Source organism: Narcine bancroftii, chromosome 14 (genome assembly GCF_036971445.1).
Source record: "Narcine bancroftii isolate sNarBan1 chromosome 14, sNarBan1.hap1, whole genome shotgun sequence".
NCBI lineage: Eukaryota > Metazoa > Chordata > Chondrichthyes > Torpediniformes > Narcinidae > Narcine > Narcine bancroftii.
Window position 1 is genome coordinate 70,913,475 of NC_091482.1, and position 20,553 is coordinate 70,934,027.

At 40.4% G+C, this 20,553-nt stretch overlaps 1 protein-coding gene and 1 long non-coding RNA gene across 2 annotated transcripts in view; one reads left to right on the top strand and one right to left on the bottom strand.

Moving 5' to 3' along the window:
* Nucleotides 1–2,716, bottom strand: part of igdcc4 (immunoglobulin superfamily, DCC subclass, member 4) — a 101,725-nt gene extending 99,009 nt beyond the window's left edge. The window contains 1 exon segment of the mRNA XM_069911475.1: nt 2,500–2,716. Within this exon segment, the coding sequence (XP_069767576.1) occupies nt 2,500–2,557 (58 nt within the window). The 5' untranslated portion in view covers nt 2,558–2,716.
* Nucleotides 2,687–20,553, top strand: part of LOC138749718 (uncharacterized) — an 83,697-nt gene continuing 65,830 nt past the window's right edge. The window contains exon 1 of the long non-coding RNA XR_011348840.1: nt 2,687–2,924. This is a non-coding gene — a long non-coding RNA (uncharacterized lncRNA). The remainder of the gene's footprint in view (nt 2,925–20,553) is intronic.

Sequence of the window (20,553 nt, forward strand, 5' to 3'; positions counted from 1 at the left end):
GTGGTGCCGGTAGAGGACCCATGATTCGGAGCCGAACAGGAGTGTGGGTATGACATCGGCTCTGTATACGCTTATCTTTGTGAGGTTTTTCAGTTGGTTGTTTTTCCAGACTCTTTTGTGTAGTCTTCCAAAGGCGCTATTTGCCTTGGCGAGTCTGTTGTCTATCTCATTGTCGATCCTTGCATCTGATGAATCTGATGTATTGCACAGTTTAATCACATTTCTTTATTTGTTTACATCTGTACTTTTTTTTTAAAATTACCAATAAGTGGGAATTCTGCCTTGCCTGCAGGAAAAAGGATCTTAGGGTTATATGTGATGACATGAATACAGCCTGACAATAAATCTGAAATCGTAATTCAACTCTGAGTGCCTTACATTTAGTATACACAACATCTATAGCTTAATCAAGGAAATCTACTCAGTATGACCTGCTCCAGCCAATACATATTTTGTCAGGGCATGCCAAAAGATATTAATTTAGACATCCAGCATGACAACAGGCCATTTCAGTCCACAAGTCTGTGCTGCCCAATTTACATTCAATTGTTAAGTTAAGTTAAATGTTAAGTTACTTTAAATAATTATGATAATTAAAATGGATAAGCCCTGTACTTATCCCAATATTTAATAATGGTTATGATAAACCACCAACACAAGATGTCGCAAGTTGTACTCTACTGTCAACAGATGAAGCCGAAGGGTATGAATACACGGGAGAACCAGAATAAAGAGAGTAAGCACTATCAATGCCCTGACATTTGCTAAGATAATTCAAACTTCCAAAGTGATACTGCTTGAGTCTATAAAACAAAGTGAATCCATGTCACAATTCACACTTTTACCCCACTGGAGCACCAGACCACACCCCATCAACCCCTGTTCCATCAAGTCAAGCAACAGCAAAACAGATTTTAAATAGATTAGAAATTTAGAAGATCTTTACAGACATCTTTGTAATTAAGGAGTTTGCTGCTTAGTATAGAGAGGAATTGTTGAAGTAGAAATATGATCAAAAATAGATCAGCTTATTAATGCCATTAACAACATAAATCACAAAACTTCTTTTGTGGCAACATTACAGGAGCAAAATTGATGCAAATTACATTTTTAAAAATAAAAAAATTAGTGAAAAAAACTATAAATTACAGTACAATGACTCAATGCCACGAATTCATGTTACAAATTAAATTTTAAAATTAAACATACAACACAATAAACAGGCCCTTCTGGTCCCACCCAAATACCCCAATTAACCTACAAATTCTGTATATTTTTCAATGGGGGAGGAAAGTGAACCACCCAGAGGAAACCCACGCAGACAAGGGAAGAAGGTACAAACTCCTTCGACCAATGAACAAAACTAACAACTCTTCAAACCCAACCCTCAAGAATTCCGAGTTCTGCACAACATGCATTTGATTGGAGGACTCATTTGACAAGCATCAATTTCTCTTTAAAACACTGGTTTTATTACGTTAATTTTGGCCCTGCAGTTGAGATGAAAGCCTACTTTTGGCAACAAACCCAATACAAACTCTGAAACTCTCAGCTTTAACCTTTCTATAAATCCTTTTCAATTCTCACTCTCAAACTTCAACTTCCCTGCAGTTCTAACCACTGTGATGTCCAACTAACGACAATCACTCTTTTCCAGCCCCAAATACACCTCCCCAACCAACTGACCTGATCCCCATATCCATACCCATCTAATCTGATCCATACAACACTTAAGATTCCCAAACAGACAGCCATGAATGGTGCCAATCTAACCTCACCACCGCCCCCCCATCCCAAACTCAGGGACCTGAGACAACCCTGACAGTTCAAAAGCCTGGTCCTCACTCCACAGGTGCAGAAGCCTTGAGCTCACCCACCCTCTTCAGCCAACTCTCTGAAAATACCCAACTCACCAACCCTGAATCCCGTGCCTCTCCCCATCCTGTCATTCTCTCGACTCTTCATTTGACCCAATGCCAGTTCAGTGCCGGTTGTGGGAACTTGCAATACACCAAATGCTTTTTCTGCATAATAAGTGCTTGAAAAGCCTGTTGGATCACTTGGGACCATGAAAAAACGTGTTTTAACAGCCAGTCTTTCCTCAAACATCATTAGCATGAAGATCGTTTCACCCATTTGGAGTTGTGCAAACATCTCACGTCTCCTCCCCCCACCCCTCACCCACTCCCTCCCTCCCTCCCTCATCCCTACACTCACCCAAACCCTCTCTCCTTCGCCTCCATGCTCTCTGCTTCCACCTCTTCACACCCCCTATGATCTCCTCTCCTCTTCCCACTACTCTTTCCCCTTCCCCACCCATCTCCTGTCTCTCCCCTCCCCCCCTCCTCCCCTCTCTCTCCCAACCATCTCCTGTCTCTCCCCTCCCTCCCTCTCCCCTCCTCCCCCTCCCCTCTCCTCTCCCTCTCCCCTCTCCCGTCCACGGCCGGGGCCATGTGCAGGGACCGAGAGAGCCGTATCTCCACGGACGGGGGCCCTCACCTTCAGCCAAGAGCGCGGGAAGCATCCAGGTGAGGAAGCACAACTGTCCGGGCGCCATGTGTCCGCGGCGGCGGGGTCAACCGTGAACGGGCTCCGCATCCACCTTCACAAGGTGCCTCCGGCAGCGTCCGGCCTCCTCCCGCTCTGATCCACCGCCATCTTGTGCGTGAGCGGCAAGCAGGGGTTGCGCGCGCGGAGCTGGGCGAGGTGGACCGGGCGCGCGCGGAGCTGGGGGAGGTGGACCGGGCGCGGGCACGTGGGCGACGCAACCCGCGGGCGGGACCATCCGCTGTGGGTCCCTGGGCAGGGCCTGAGCTGGGGGCTCTGCTGGGCCGGGCTGGAGTGGTCTGGAATGGTCTGGACTGGACTGGACTGGACTGGACTGGAGTGGAGGTGCACCCACTGGGTGAGCTCCTCCAAGTTGGGTGAGTGGAAAGCCATTGGATCAGGTTCTCAAGTTCTGACACTTCTGGCCCCAAGTTCATCGCAAAATCATTCTTGGACCATTCTCATGAGTCAGTTAAAATGTGACTTGGTAGAAACATTCCAATTTTATGGAACAAGTTAAATGAGATATGAATCTAAGAAATGGAATAACTGGAGTATTATGTTCAGTCATGTCCCAACAGTTGGAGTGTTTCACATCCAACATATTTTTGAAGGAACCTAATTGTTCTTTACATATTTGTAGGAATTAATACATCACTGTTTTAGTCAAATGCTGTGCTTTTCAATCACTAATCAACCAATTTCAAAGCAATTCAAGTGGAGAAGTCACAAAAGGTTACCCATTTCCATTTACAAAAAACACAGATCTTATCAGTTTGCACACATTTAGTTTTGAACTTTTCCATAACACATTGAAATCAAACTTATCTAGGCATGCTGTCTAAAATTCTTGAGCTCAGATGTTGAGTGCTCCAAGAAAAAGGAAATATTCCATATTTGATACTACGACTCCTATCCAAAAATTCATCAGGTTGTACCTGTGTAATCAGATGACAATAAACTTTATTTAGTTTTGTTACAATACTACCCTCTTTAATCTTGCATTATCATTCATTTTATCCTTTAACCTCAAGATTCAGTTTCTTGTCATTGTAATAAAACAGGGTCATATTACCTGAAATTGCTTTTGCCTACTATGAGGCAGACAGATTCATCATTGGCAGAAATTGCCTGAAGTGTTTCTTACAGTCAGAGAAAGAGAATCAAAAGAGAGTCCCCCAGAATCACCGAGTGTCCAGAGATTTGCCTCCAGTGCTCCCACAGCCCCTGCAGCCACACAGTCCAAACCATTGGCAACCTGAGCTCCAGATCTGAACTTCCAACTCAGGAATCCATCAGTACCTATGGCACCCCCTTGCATCCCAGTTCCGATACCTGGTACCCCTTCAGCCAGTTTTGAGCCAGTCTCCAGCAGCCTGCAGTCCAGCACAAGTCTCCCAACAGCATTCTCCAGCAGCCTCTATGGGTTCCTTACCTCAAGACACCAGCAGCCTGCTGCATATGTAGGTCTTTCAGCCACAAAGTCCCCTCACTGGTCCGCTGCCACGGTCACAGTCCCCACAATCCCATGGGTTGTCTCCTCTGCTTCTCCTTCTCAGATGGGGGATGGTCTCCCCCTTTTCTGGTGCTCTGCAGCAGTCCTCCACTCCCCTGGAGTCCGTAATCTCTTGGCGGCTGCCAATCACAGGTGCCGCTATCTTGGGCGCAGACCCCACGGTCGTGGGATTTTAAAGTCTGAGTGGAGCTGCTTTCCATCCTATCATTGACCTTTCCCTTAATTTTCTCTCCTTCCTTTAACTTCTTTCTACTTCTTAACCCTGCACCCATTCCGATGAAAGGCCATTAAGTTGAAAAGTGAATTGTTTCTCTGCAGATGCTGCTTGACTGGCTGTGTATTTCCACTATTTTTCCCAACTTTAACCCCTTGGTAATTTTGCTTTTCCACTTGCTTTATTAACCTCTGTCAGAGTTTTCTGCACCTATTGTGACAATCTCCCATTTTTCAGTTCATTTTATTGGAGTAGGACTATCCCTTTAAGAGATTCAACAAACTGCCTGCAGGATTTGAAGTGACTGTGAAACTAGCAGCGAGCTTTGAGCATCATGTGCCTTTTACTGGATGCATTTGCAGAACCAACACAGACACCACTGAGAAGCCAAGTGTGAAAGGAGAGGGCACATTTTGCTGGAAGCAGCACAGGAGTTAACAGCTCTTCAACCTCCTTTGTGGGAGGTTGTGTAGTTATAGACAGAAAGTCAGATTTCCTCTTTTTGCCTATAGAGGAATGAAAGACCACTTCAACTGACCCACGAAAAGGATTTTAAAGTTGCAGGAGAAATACAGCTCTCTATTTCCACTGACCCACAAAAAGGGTTCTAATTGCAAAGAGGTGGGAGATGAAATACAATGTTGGAAAGTTACGGTCATACACTTTGGCAGAGGAAAGAGATGGGCAGATTGTTATTGAGATGGGGAGAAAATTCAAAATTCTGAGGTGCAAAGAGACTTGGGAATCCTCGTGCAGTATATCCTAAAAGTTAACCTCCAGATTGAATTGGTGGAGGAGGCAAATGCAATGTTGGCATTCATTTGTTGAGGAATAGCATCTAAGAGTAGGGATGTCATGTTGAGACTTTAGAAAATACTGATGAGACCTCACATGGAGTTGTGTGTACAGTTTTGTGTGCCTTATTTGATTAAAGACGTGCTGGTGTTCAAGAGGGTTCAGAGAAGATTTACTGGAATGATACCAGGAACGAAAAGGTTAGCATGTGAGGAATGATTGTCGGATCTTGGATTGTACTTGTTAGGGCACAGAAGGATGAAGGGGAAATTGGTGGAGGGATTTCAAATGCTGCAAGGCCTGGACTAACTTAACCCCCCTCTAATTCAAAGCGCAATTGTATGTAATGTGTGTGTAAGTTCAGAAAAGTTGTTTGGTTCACAGTCCAATCACAATTCTCATTCCTCCAAGTTCACTCGTTATAGGCAATTCTTATACTATGCACAGAATTTAACATTTATAAAGTTCACCAGGCTTTGGTGCTTGAAAGGTAAATGGCTACCATTCAGGAAGGTTCTTGTCGATTTAGAGAGAGATTTGTTATTACAGGATATCCACAACTGATGTACTTCCATCACCCACTCCAGTGTCTTGCTGACGAAACTTGCCCCTTCAAGGTTCTCCAGATGATAACCTCTTTCTTTCAGGTCACCACAGAGTTCCTTTTTGTTTTTCTTATTCCAAATGAAGGATTAGACAGTCAGTCCTTTCCTCTTGCATGAACCACAAGGGCTTTGAGTCAGCCATCTTCCAAAATGGGGCTTTCCACAAGCTTGCCAGCTTGTACTGTTCCAGTCCCAGCTACTTCTGCTGGCTGTAACACTGTACAAGTGATCTCTGTTTTTCTCTCTCTCTCTCCATATCTCTCTCTTTCTCTGAGAAAGCTCATTTGACTCTCTCTGCTTGCAAAACCACTTGACCCTCTTAGAACAGCAAGCTCTCTTCCAGACAGAAAGTGGCTCCAACAAGATCTTTCATCTGTTGCCTTTTGTAAACAACAATCCATTAGTGAAGTCTCTTGACCACTCTTCAAAGCTCTTGCAAAAGCTCTGAGGCCCTGATATGTCTGGCATGGGGCAGAGTTCCAGTATTTTAAATAAGATCTGTTTTAAAGTGTTTGTATGTAACCTACACTAACAAACCTTTCCCAATTTACCTCCCAAAATCATATCTATATACTCTGTCACATGGGCAATTCTAGGAGAAGAGGGCACAACTTCATCATAGGAGAGTTGGAGAGGTGCGTATTAAAGTTTAGAGACAGTTAAAAAGGGCACAGATGGCAAAGGGTTAAGCAGAGGAACTGCGGATTTTGAGGGAGACAGAGGTAGTGATAGACAGTTTCAGAGACAGTCACCCCTAAAAGTCAGGTGACAGGTAACTGGGTGACTGTCAGGAGAAGGAAGGGGAAGAGGCAGGCAGTGCAGAGCACCTCTGGTCATTCCCCTCAACAAGTATAATGTTGCCTGGGGAGGGGGGGGGCAAATGTTGAAGTGCTCACATCTCCGGCACAGAGACTGGCCCCTCAGTTCAGAAGAGAAGGGGGTGAGAAGAGGAGAGCTATGGTGATTGGGGACTCGTTGGTTAGACAAGTGGATAGGAGGTTCTGTGGACAAGACTGAGGCTCCTGGATGGTATGTTGCCTCCAAGGTGCCAGGGTCCAGGACGTCTCTGAATGAGTTCACAGGATTCTGGAGGGGGAGGGCAAGTAGCCACATGTCATGGTCCATGTGAGGACCAATGGCATAGAGAAGTGGAGATTAGATCCTGAAGAGAAAATATTGGGAGTTAGGAAAGTTAAAAATAATTTCAGGATTGCTGCCTCATGAATGCGTGGCTGAAGAGTTGGTGCAGGGGGCAGAGGTTCAGATTTCTGTATCATTGGGATCTCTTCTGAGGAAGGTCTGACATGTACAAAAAGGACGGGCTGCACCTGCCCTGGAGAGGGACCAATATTTTACTGGGCAAGTTTTCTAGACCTATTGGGGAGGTTTAAACTTGTTTGGCGGTGGGAAGGTGGGGGGTGGGGGGAGGAGGGGAATCAGAATGTGTCTGCAGAGATTAGGGTATAAGGACAAAAGCATGATGCTCTGTGTTCTGAGTTGGGGTTGAAGGACAGGCTGCGGACAAAACATAAATGTAGCTAGTTAGAAAGGTTTGAAAGGTGTCTCTTTCAATGCTAGGAGTATTAAGAATAAAGGGGATGAACTTAGAGCAGGGATCAGTACATGGAACTATGATGTTGTGGCCGTTACTGACACTTGGCTGGAGAAAGGGCGATTGACTTATGCAGGTACTGGGCTTAGGTGTTTTAAAAAGAATAGGATGGGAGGTAGATGTTGGATTTTCTTAAAAATACCAAGATTGATAAGTCCCTGGGGCCGCACGCAATATATCCCAGGCTGCTTTGGGAAGTGAGGGAAGAGATAGCTGGGGCAGTCCCTATGATCTTTGAATCCTCTTTGCCATAGGGGAGGTGTCGGAGGATTGCAGAATGGCAAATGTAGTCCTCTTGTTTCAAAAAGGTTATAGAGTTTTGGGTGCTATAGACTGGTGAGTCTTACATTAGTGGTGTGTCAACTAATGGAGAGTATTCTTCAAGACAGGATCCATGACCATTTGGAGAAGAACAGTCGACTCAAGGATAGTCAGGATGGCTTTGCGAAGGGAAGGTCATGGCTCATGCCTAATTGAGTTATTTGAGGAAGTAACAAAAGAAATTGATGAAGGTAGGGTGGTAGATGTGGTCTACATGGATTTTAGCAAGGCATTTGACAAGATTCTCCATGAGAGACTCATCCAGAAAGTCATGAGGCACAGGGTTCCCTGACGACCTCTGAGGTGGGTCAGGGTCCCAGTTGGATTCCGACAGGGTTTTTTTTTTTTAAATTTTTTATTTTTCACACCATAAATCACATTAGCCATGATATACACTATTTCTTTTTCACACATATATTCCCAGGCCACCCCCCCACCCCCCCACTCTCATCCATTTTAGGTATACAATCTAGGTTGCATTAAGCCAGTCAGACAATGTTGTCATTCAACAAAAATACACCAGAAATTCTACTGAGTCCATTCTTTTCTTTCCTTCTCCTTCCATCAACTTAGGTAATGTTTGTCCCCGGTTGGTTTTCGCTATTATATTTAATGTAAGGCTCCTATACTTGTTCGAATATTTCAATATTATTTCTTAACCTATATGTTATTTTTTCTAATGGAATACATTTATTCATTTAAATTTAGTAGTTTCTTCCTTTTAATTTGGTTATGTATTCCATTAATATTTATAGTCATATAGTTCAGCGTAGCCCTTTTATATTTTGTTTATCTTCTCTTTCCGTTTTTCCATCATTACCTTTCCTCCTTTTCCATTTCTGTTTTCTTATTTTCAACTCTTTATAAGACAACATTCCTACAACATCCAACATTTTCCGGACAACCACATCTCCCCTCTCCATTTGGATTTGCGAATCCACTCGCAAGCGTCAACTGATTTTGCAGTGACCGCTATTTCCCCCCACCCCGCCCCCCCAGAAAAGATTTCACTTTTCATATGTCACAAAGGTCACTCTTTTAATTCCCTCCTTATTCTCTCTATTCCATTACCTTCCCTTATTAATTCTTGTCTATACTATCTATATTTTCCTCTAAGTACAGATACATTCACGTATGCACATTGTCTCTATTCACTCTTATACCTCTTTACCCGCATACATATCAATCGTGATCATTTTTACTCTCATTACCCGTCTTCATCCCTCAGTCTATTTTTGTCTTTACCCACATACATATCAATCGTGATCATTTTAACTCTCATTACCCGTCTTCCTCCCTCAGTCTATTTTTGTAATTGTTCTGCAAATTTTCGTGCTTCTTCTGGATCCGAGAATAGTCTGTTTTGTTGTCCTGGAATGAATATTTTCAATACCGCTGGATGCTTTAGTATAAATTTATACCCTTTCTTCCATAAAATCGCCTTTGCTGTATTGAACTCTTTTCTCTTCTTTAGGAGTTCAAAACTTATATCTGGATAAATGAAGATTTTTTGCCCTTTATACTCCAGTGGTTTGTTGCCCTCTCTTACTTTTTCCATTGTCTTCTCCAGTACCTTTTCTCTTGTAGTATATCTTAGGAATTTTACTACAATAGATCTTGGTTTTTGTTGTGGTTGTGGTTTAGAGGCCAATACTCTATGTGCCCTTTCTATTTCCATTTCTTGCTGTAGTTCTGGACATCCTAGGGTCTTAGGGATCCACTCTTTTATAAACTCCCTCATATTCTTGCCTTCTTCATCTTCCTTAAGGCCCACTATCTTTATGTTATTTCTTCTGTTATGGTTTTCCATTGTATCTATTTTTTGAGCTAGTAGTTCTTGTGTCTCTTTAGTTTTTTTATTAGATTCCTCCAATTTCTTTTTTAAGTCTTCTACCTCCATTTCTGCTGCTACTGCCCGCTCTTCCATCTTGTCCATTTTCTTTCCCATTTCTGTTAAGGTCATCTCTATTTTATTTATTTTCTCTTCTGTGTTGTTTATTCTTTTTCTTAAATCCTTAAATTCCTGTGTTTGCCATTCTTTAAATGACTCCATGTATTCTTTAATAAGAGAAAGTATATCCTTTATCTTGCCTTTCTTTTCTTCTTCTATTTCACTGTCCTCTTCCTCTTCCTCTTCTTCTTCCTCTGGGTTGACCATCTGTTGTTTCTTTGTTGCCCTTTTCTTCTCTTCTTTCTTGTTTCTATTGTCTTCTGTGGTCTCTTCTTGCTGCAGGTGTTCTGCAGCTGTCGTTGCCGGCTGTGGAGATCGACTCCCCAGCTGGTCCCCCCTCCCGTCGGTGTGTTTTTTTTCATTCGCATCGCGCATACGCGAAGAATCGCGCATGTGCGGTTGCGCACTTTTACTCGGCTCTGCGAGCCATTTTTGTAGTCCATTATTTACCGACCTGAGGGAGTGGGTTTCTCTCTCCGCAGCGGGCCTCTTCGGACAGGTAAGGCCTTCACCTTTTTCCTCCTTTGTCTTCTCTTCCTCTCTTCTTACCGTTGCTTTCGATTTTTCTTTTTTTGTCGCCATCTTCTTTCCACCTTTATACTCACTTTTCTGTAACTTTTATTTCTGTGCCTTTGTGTTTTCCTTTGTTTTTTCCGACTTTTCTGGAGAGGGCTGGAGTTCACCGTCCGGCCACTACTCCATCACGTGACTCCTCCGGATTCCGACAGCGTTGACCGGGTCAGACCCTTTCTAACTGCCGCAAATTGCCCGGTAAACCCCATTTTACACAGCAGTTTGAAAGGGCCAAAAGGGCAGAAGACCAGAAACCAAAATGCAGAGGTTAAACTGCAAAATGTAAACTAGGGCAAAGGTAGTATGCTTTCGATCTTGGGCAGTTCCTTGACACCTCCACACTTTATCTTTCTATCACTCCTGATACAGCTTAATCTTGGTCTTATCTGTCCACAAGACTTTTTCCAAAATTCTGCAGGCTCTTTTAAATAGTTCTTAGCAAACTGTAATCTGGACATCCTCTCTGTGGCGAACTCGTGGTTTGAATCTTGCATTGTAGCCTCTGTATTTCTGTGAATGAAGACAAATGTCCCAAACATTATGTGCCCTGAAATGAGGGGACTATGTATAAAATGTGCTATTATTTCTACATGGTCAAACCAAAATGTAAACAAATATCCTTGAATAAAATCTGGAATGTGCACTTTTATCACATGTGAATTCTTTGATTACAAATTTAAAACTGTGGAGCACAGGGGCAAATAAAGGAAAAATGTGTCTGTCCTAAACATGGAGGGCATTGTATATACAAATAAATAATTAAATAGTGTTTTGTAAATATGAGAGTCTCAGAGGGTTCCTTTGGTCATTCGGCATTCTCACTGCCCGTGGGAAGAAGCTGTTCCTCATCCTGGCTCCGATACTCCTGTATCTGTTTCCCAACAGGAGCAGCTAAAAGATTCTGTGTGTAGGGAGGAAAGGATCCTCAATGATTCTGCGCGCCCTCTTCAGTCAATGATCCTAGTAGATCACGTCAAATGGGGGCAGCGGGTGAGAAGAACCTGCGGAGGCTACCTCAGTAAACATATTTAAGACAAGATTGGATAGATTTTTGCATAGTGGTGGAATTTCGGGATATGGGGAAACAGCGAGTAGGTAGAAATAAGCCTATCCTCAAATCAATCATGATCTGATTGAATGGCAGAGCAGGCTCGACGGGCTGGATGGCCGACTCCTGCTCATGTTCTTCTGTTATGGCATGTTGGACATCTCAACAACCACTTGTTTGGAAACATTTTAGAAAACCACGTGCTCCATGGATGTCAAGTTTATTTGCCTCTCATTTCATGTCCGGTTTTAAAATCTGTTTCTACACATTTGAATATTTCTAGATTCTCAAGTTAAAGACACATTCAAGGAAGCTACAGTCAATATTATTTCTACATTAAAAATACTTATGTATTCCAATGTCAAAAATTCCAAACTTTCACCAAAAAGCTTTGCATTGCACATTTATCAAAGCTGTGCCAATCCAAATGGATGCAAATCATTTCCATAGAATAATTTAAATACTAAAATAAAATGCACTCTAATGAGAATGGCTTAAAGTTTGTGCCACACATTTTGTACAAAGGATGGATCTGCTGAAAAAAAAGTTTAATTTCCTGGTTATTTCTTGTGAACTTATGGACTGACACTGATCACACAATAGACTATATACTGTAACTTCATGTTTTGCTAATAACCTTTATTCCAGTTCAAGTTTATTGTTATCTGTAGATATTACAACCTGACGAAACCACATATGTCTGCACCATCGTGCACACACAGAGGCACACAAATGACATACTGTATATCCATAGCAATCCAAAATAATTTGAGAGTATAAAGGATTGTTCAACAGTCTCATGGCCTGCAGGAAGAATCTATTTCCCAGCCCAGCAGTCCAGGTTTTTATGCTCTTGTATGTCTTCCTCGAAGGTAGCATCTCAAAGATACTAGGGGTAAGTCCTCGATTATTCTCTGGGCTCTCTTTAAGCATGGCTCCCTGTAGATATTGTTGATAGAGGGTAGAGAGACCCCAGTGATCTTCTCAGCAGTTTTAATCATCCTCTGTACTGACCTGATCTGATACTTTACTGGTACCACACTATGATGCAGCCAGCCAGGACACATGTGCTGTAGAAAATTGTTGTTTAGTGGCCAGTAGTAGTCTTGCCCTCCTCTACCTCCTTAGGAAGTGTCACCATTGCTGTGCCTTCCTGACTAATGAGGAGGTGTTGTGGGTTGAGGATTGGTTGTACTTCAAGTAGGCATAAAGAAATTTTGTGCTCTCCACTCTCTGGTATGGAGGCATTGGCATGCAGTGGTGAGTGGTCCTCCATCCTCCTGCTATGCACAATTATCTACTTTGTCTGGCCTGCGTTGAGACTCAGGTTGTTGCCCCTTTTGTTCACTTAATGCTGACAGGAGGCTTTTTTAAAATAAAAAAAGTAAAAAACACAATTGACTTAAAATGTTGCTTCATCGCTGCATGAAGTCATGAGTCAACATGATAGCCAGAATGACCCTGAAATCTTGGGCTTTCCAGTTCGAAATAACCGCTGAGTTTTCAGGATTTAGTGTTGATAAAGTAGCACATCGAGTTAGTTGCCTGTGATATAAATGAGCCCGACTTCAGTGAAGATGGATTCTTCATTCAGAATTCATTGGGAGAAATGGAATGAACTTTGCAAAATTCAAATGTCAAATTTTTGCATTCTTTTCTTTAACTTAAACCCCTCCAACACCCACCACACATTTCTCTGTTTCATTCAAATTGATTGCAGTCAATCTGGAGCAAGATAAGGTTAATCTAAAATTTCCTAGAGAGTTTATCTTTATTGCTGTTGGCAGAGCTCCAACGACTGTTTTGTGAAAGTGCAAAAGATATTTATTTAGAGCTGGAATGTGTGAACAGGTGCCATGTCAGGAGTCACACTTCTACAATGTCAACTAATGCTTGCTGGACATGGCAACCAGGACAGGATTATGTTGCAATGATGATGTCCTCATGGTCAAAGACCTTCCATTTCAAGGTTCATGTACATATAATGGCTACATGAGGACTGTAGGATCAAATGAACATTAGAACAAATGGTCAAAGTTACCAGTTACTGAAATGAGAGCAGAGGTAATGGTCTTCATGCATTTGCAGGGACTGGAGAGGGTCTGGCTGTTCTACTTGATGCAGAGAAAGTTAAGATAAGATTTAACAGAATCATGAATTAATTTAACATAATAAGTATGGAGAAAATGTTTCTAGTGGCAAAAGGAAATACAGGGGTTTGGTTTTTTCGCACATGGAATTGTGAACTAAATTGAAAGCACTTCCTGAAATAGAAACAAATGTAATCATAATATTCAGAAGAAAATTGGGTTAGTGCTTAAAGGGCTTAAACGTATGACCATGGGGAAAGAACTGATAGATTTGAATAGTGGTATTACTATTCAGGAGACTAGGTGAAGCAAAGATTGAGGAAAGGAGTTGAGACGGAGACATTTTGGAAGAGCTTATAAAATCACCCTGTGGCAGGGATGGCCAAAGTTTTTTTAGTTGTGGGGCACATACAGCAAAATATAAGGAGTCATAGGGGCAAACGATATTAAGGCTGGCAGTTTTTAACCAGTTACATTGCAAGAAAAATGGTGATTTTAGACCAGAAAACTCACATGCCATTGAAAATTCATAACTGTATGACACAACTGAACAGTTTAGGTGTTGACATTACAGTAGTTTATTGATGTGCTCACAGTGGAGATGTTTAAAAATTTATATGAATACAATACAACTCTTTCAAACTCTCATTCAAAAGCAGTGCAAAATAAAAAGCTGGGTGCAAAACAAGAACAGATCAAGAAAGGGGCAAGGCAATCTCCAGTTCATGGCCCAAGTTCATGATCAATGTGTAAATCTGTAGATGGGCCATTAAGGATAAGTATAGCAGTCCACTACCTGGCAAGCGAACCGGCACTCAAAATTGTGGACTAACGCGGTGAGCATGGAATGCCCGCTCACACTCATGGCCTTCACGAGCCAGGAGCCTGCATGACAGGAACCACACCCAATCAAAGACCAGCTCACCAGTGCTGTCACATCCGCCCACAGCAGCAGGGAAAACAGGCCCAGTGGCAGGAAGCTAGGACTATAAAAGAAGGGCTGGGGAGATCAATAAATCAGTCTTGACTTCACTTACACCTGAGTGTGTCTCGTTATCTCGCTCTGCAGTAGCATCTCACTACAATAGGCTATTAAATTAATAGGTTACTTGCAAATCATACAAACATACTTCCTCTTGATTTCTGTGAAAAGTATGCAACCGTGTCTGCCTGTCCCGCATCGGATTTGTCAGCCACAAACGAGCCTGCAGCTGACGTGGACTTTTACCCCCTCCATAAATCTTCGTCCGTGAAGCCAAGCCAAAGAATTCATTTTCCCACTGTGTCTGAAATTTTCGGCACGCACTTGCTATTTTCCATCTTTTCAGTCCTGCCATGTTTAATCAACTGAGATAAACTTTTTTTTAAATGAGGTAAATATTTTCATCAATGCGTAGCTTTGCAATGGTAGGCCTAGTCATTATTCAAAATTGCGCAACATCTACTATTGAAACTAGGAAGTGCAATGTTCGTGCAGTGCAATTTATTATTGTTGGAGACTGTTCTATCAGGCCATATTCCATTTTATTTTTAAAATTCACCCAAGGCCACTTAAAATTGGGCAATGGGCCACAGTTAGCTTGGGGACTGGAGTTTGGCCCCCCCCTACTCAAGATACAATAATCTGATTCACACAGTGTTTATAAAGACCATGTGCTTCTAGAAGATAGTTTAGCAGGAGTCCATAAAAATATGGAATATGAAACATTCCACATATTGCTATTGTTGCATTCTGACTGATTGATGTGATGTGTCTCCATAGAATGGTACTGAGTATGTTCCAGTGCACTATCTTAACACTGTGATTCTGAGATGGTGTAAAGTTTGAGATCAAAAATGGAAATATAAAGATAAAAATAAATAGACATATTGATATATTTTTCCACTTTATATTTGCATTTTTGATCTCAAACTTTCCTGCACAGAAGGAATGTTGAAAAAGATAAGGAAAATGTGATACGCAGGGGAATCCACAAGTTAGTAATTTGGTGGAAGTAAAACAAAGTATTGCTCTAAAAAGTTTTTGTTTTCGTTCATGTGCACGATGTGGGCACTAATGGCAACTGAAGGTCAGATGATCATTCTTATTTTGTGCTCATGAGATTGCAATGATCTGACTCATTGAATGCCACAGACCAGTGGTAAACATATTCCCAAACCATTTTGGCAGGGGTGCAAGTCGAGTTGAGGTTTGATAGATGTGCAACAAATGATCTTTGCTTTTCACTTTTACATGCCTCAAAATAAACTTTAACATTGGGCATGCTTTTTCTGGGCTTATTAATTTGTGCAATAAGTTTAATCATTGATCCATTTGTGTTGAGTAGCAAAGTGTCACAACTCTTACACTCAAATCCTCTGACCATAAGCGTAGCCTCTTGGTATTCTCCTTGCATTCCATACTGCCACCCACTTTTGTGTCATCAGGAAACTTGCATGTATTAGTCATGATCCAGATTATTGAGACACTGTAGATCCTGAACAGCAGGGGCTATGTATTCCCATTCTGCTTTCTTTTCATTAGTTAATTCATGCCTGTATCTCGCCCCTAGTACCCTATTCTCTCATTTTTAAAAATAATCATCTTTAGCAGATATTCAAAAGACTTTTGAAAGTTCAAATTGATCTCATCAACTGATTCATCCTTTATTCTGCTAGTGACCTCAAACACTTTCAAAAAAACTGCCAAGCATGATTTATTTTTCATTAATTCGAGTTTGTTCTGCCGAGCCCTATTCTTACTTTCAAAGTGTCTTCTTATCACTTCATTTGGGATTATTAAGCAAGATAAAAGATCAGCCCCGACCCTATTGAATGGTGGCACAGGTATAAGGGATTGAGAGCTTTACACTTGTAAATCGTGACTGTTCCAATATTTGAATCACACCAAGAGGTTGAGACTCCCCCGTAAGAACGAGGTTTGGACATTTATTGTCCATTAATCTCAGTGTAGGAAGTTAAATATTAGAACAAAATTAACCCTAACTCTTCAAAATGTGAACTTTTGCAGATGCAGGACAAGGACATAGAAAACTTCTTACTCAAACATTGGAATTTGATGCTTAAATTAGTTCACACTTCTTCACTTATGTGCTCGACATTCTCTTACTCAGTTCAAGGTTGTACATCAGACTTATATGTCTAAGAGCAAATGATCCCATATATTTCCCGATCTAAATCCCCGATGTGACAGATGTAACGATGAGGAAGCAACGTTGATACATATATTCTGGTCACGTTGAGCTGTTGAACCTTATTAGAGGGAGATATTTTGTGTTTTGTCATTGATATCACATGTTAATCTTGAACCTAATCCTTTAACAGCTTTGTTTGGAGGGTTACATGATATTAACAAGCTATTTTCCTCATCTGATTGTCAAGTCATACTATTTAAAACTCTTATAGCTTGAAAAGCGATCCTACTTAGATGGAAAGATCCTGTTCCACCCTCTAGTACTCAGTGGTTATTTTAATAAAATTTGGAGTCCTTTTATTGACTATTTTCATGCTTATTAAATCTGTTTGCCTTAATCATTTCTTCAGTTAGGAATGTTTTATAGATTCAGCACAACTGCTCTAATTTTATGTCAAAACATTCCAGGTTTTTTCAGCAGGGGGTTAGTTCTTTTTTTTAACTTTTTCTTTTTTGTCATTCTGACAACATTGCATTGTATGGGAAAGGGATAATATTGCTATTGTTTTTTTGGAAATGTACTTGTATTCTTCTTATTTGGTAACCTTGTATACTCTGTACAAAGTGTGCTTGCTATAGAAAACACGATACAAAGATTGAAAGAGAGAACATAGAACACTACAGCACAGTACAGGCCCTTTGGTCCTCGATGTTGAGCTAATTTGTAAGTTCCTACAAAAAAAACTGAACCCTTCCTACCTCGTAACCCTCTACTTTTCAGGTGCCTGTTTAAGAGTCTCTAAAATGCTCCTGATGTTTTAACCTCTACCATCACCCCTGGCAAGGCTTTCCAGGCACCCACAACTCTGTGTGTAAAAAAATCTTGCCACTCATCTCTTCCCTAAACTTTCCTCCTTTCACTTTGTACAGAATAATTTCTGGCTCGAAATGGTACTGTTTCAACCATAAAGCCTCATTTTATCAATTTTTATTCTTTCTTTACTTTTCTCTTTGTTTCCTTTATTCTGTCTTCTCCACATTTTAATTCCTCTTCATAGATTTGATGTGACTCCAATTGAATTTGATTCTGTTTATATTATTTCAGGGATATATAAATATATAGATATTTATATATCCCTGAAAGAATTGTATTATAAAGACTATTTTGGGATTTTTTTTGTGTGTTGGGAATAATTCAGAATCAAGATTTGAATTATTGAAGATATATATGTGTGATATTGAGTTGTAAACAGTGCTTTTGGAGAATTTTTTAAAACACTTTTATTTGGTTATTGCTTTCTTTTTGTATTGTGGGGTGGGGTTGGGGGATTAAAAATACATTAATAATTAATAATTAATGTAATTATTTTCAATATTACTTGCATTGTAGATTAAAATTCTAAACTAAAATAATTTTAAAAAAAGAATTATGCATGTGTTTGTGTGTGACCCTCAAACAAACTTTACTAAGAAATATATAATTTGATAACTTTAAAGATTAATTTTAACACAAATCTGTGACAATCCCTGATCCAAAAAAAATGTTAAGATATGGATGATAGGGAAAAAAACAATGTGAAGGCAAAAAGCACAGATTATTTACTGAAATCTGATGGGCAAGTTATTATCATTATTTCTGAGGACATTTTACACAAGGAGCTTGTGGCATCATAGAGTCTGATTTTGTATCAGTTTAAATGAAGCGCCATTCTGGGCAGGGAACCACCTCTACTATTGTCGGAAAGGCATTACAGTGATTATAATTCCTGAGAAGGCTGAAGCAAGCAAGACTACCAGCCACTATCATGTCACCCTTCCACAGGAGCTCTTTGAGAGCGTCTGGGTCAGCTGCATTACTGTGTATTATGGTTGCTGCAGAAGAATGGATCAGAGGTCAATCCACAGGGCCACAAGAGTGGCAGAGGCGATTATTGGAGTCTCCCCTCCCCCCCATCGATGTGATCCACTCGGATCGTTGTCTGAAGAGGATGCGCAAAATCATCGATGACCCCTTCTATCCTGCACATAGCATCTTTCAGCTGCTCCTATTGGGAAAGAGATACAGAAGTATCAGAACCAGCGCCGCCAGACTGAGGAACAGTGAGAATGCTGAATGACCAAAGGAACTGCTCACACTAACCATCTGAGACACTCATATTTACAAAATTATTTTTGTTTATTTGTATGCATGAATATTGTCTGTCTATGTGTAATGTGTCTGCACATTCTGCACTGAAGACCAGAGAACATTGTTTCATCTGGTTGTACTTGTGCAATCAGATGAAAATAAACTTGACTGGATCCCAATTTCATAAGAATACATTTTTATTTTTTATGTTTCCCTTTATTCGACCCATGTTGTTCTGTTGAATTAACAGATATTGAAAGAATAATTCTTGGCACAATCACAATGGAATATTTCTTATGATTAAAAACATTAAACCCTTCCTACCCCATAATCATCAGTTTTTCTTCCATCCATGTGTCCTTCTAAGGATCTCTTAAGTGACCCTCATGTTTCAACATTCACTACCACCCACAACAAAAAACCTTAACCCTGATGTCTCCCCTAAACTTACCTCTTTAAATATTTTTATTAATTTGGAAAAAACATGCATATAGAATACATAATAACAATGAATGAATGACAAATTGAATAACTCTTCAAGCTATAAACCACATATAACCAAAATTCAAAACGATAACAAGGAAAAAAAAGTTTTTTCACGTACAGTGTCATTCTAAACCCTATTCCCTAAACCAAGGTGTATGACAAAAGAAAATATATACTTTATTCATAGAATAAAAGGGCAACTAGAAAATTTTAAAAAAGAATATTATGTCTAGAGATTATGAATGTAATTCAAAAATAGTCCCTACAGCACTTGAAACTTTATATTTGAATTATTAATTAAGTAACGCATCTGTTCTAAATTTAAACAAGTCATAATGTCCCTGAGCTATTGAGCATGAGTGGGCAGGGCAGCATCCTTCCAACTAAACAATATTGCACATCGAGCCAGGAGAGATGCAGAATACATCATTTAATTGGAGTTAAAGGAATATCATCTTCTCCAATTGTTACCAAAAAGAGGATTAGGCTCGAGATTTACATTTAAAATTAAAGATAGAGTTTGAAATACCTCCCCTCCAGTATTTTTCATGGCTAGGATATGTACAAAACAAATGAATTAAAGAAGCCTCTCTAACATTTATCACAGTATAGATTTACATCTGAATAGATATAATTTAACTTTAAACAAATGAGCCCCATATACAACTTTAAATTGTAATAAGCAATGACGGGAATATAAGAGTGTATTATTAACCATCTCAAAATTAGATCCCAAACTCCATATGATAATGCAAGGTTTCAATCCTGCTCCCAGGCATTTTTAATTTTAACTAGAGGGGCATGATAGTGAAATGTATGGAATTATGGCAAATCATGGCTTACCTGGAGAGAATTTGTAACAATGTCTCTCTTTAAATCGAATCTATTTACCAATTTCATTCAAAAAAATTAAGTCAAGCACACTCTTGTTTTTTCATATTCTCAAACTTCAAATGGAGAAACCAAAAGATCCATCAAATTAGTTATGGAAGCCAATGTAGGAAAATTAGAACTGAGCATGAGATGTCACCAGGCTATTTTCATGCTGAAACAGGGATCAATTTGATGTACCACTGTAGTATGTATACAAGCCCCTCCACCCACTATTTTATTCAGGCACCTGGCTGCTCTTTGATCATACTTTGACAAAGGGTTCAGGCCCAAAATTGTTGGTTCCCTATCTTTTCCATAAAGAACGTTGCATGTGATGCTGTGTTTTTCCAGCACTTTCATATTTTAAATTAAGAATATGCTTAACAGATTATGGCTTCAGGAACTGAACAGAAGAGAATGAGGTGAAAAGCTCACAATGGAGCAAAAAATGCAATTTCAAGCAAAATTGTTTCTTGTTGGTTCTTGCCACCCTCTCCCCCTCCACCTCCCAAATGGTGCTCACACAAGAGGGTGGGCAGAACCATAATAGAGGTTCTGGAACAGAGATGTATTGGACACATAATGATGGTAAAATCAGAAGGTCTCGACTACAGATTAATCAAGGCTTAAGCCTGAAACATTGATTATGTATCTTTATCTT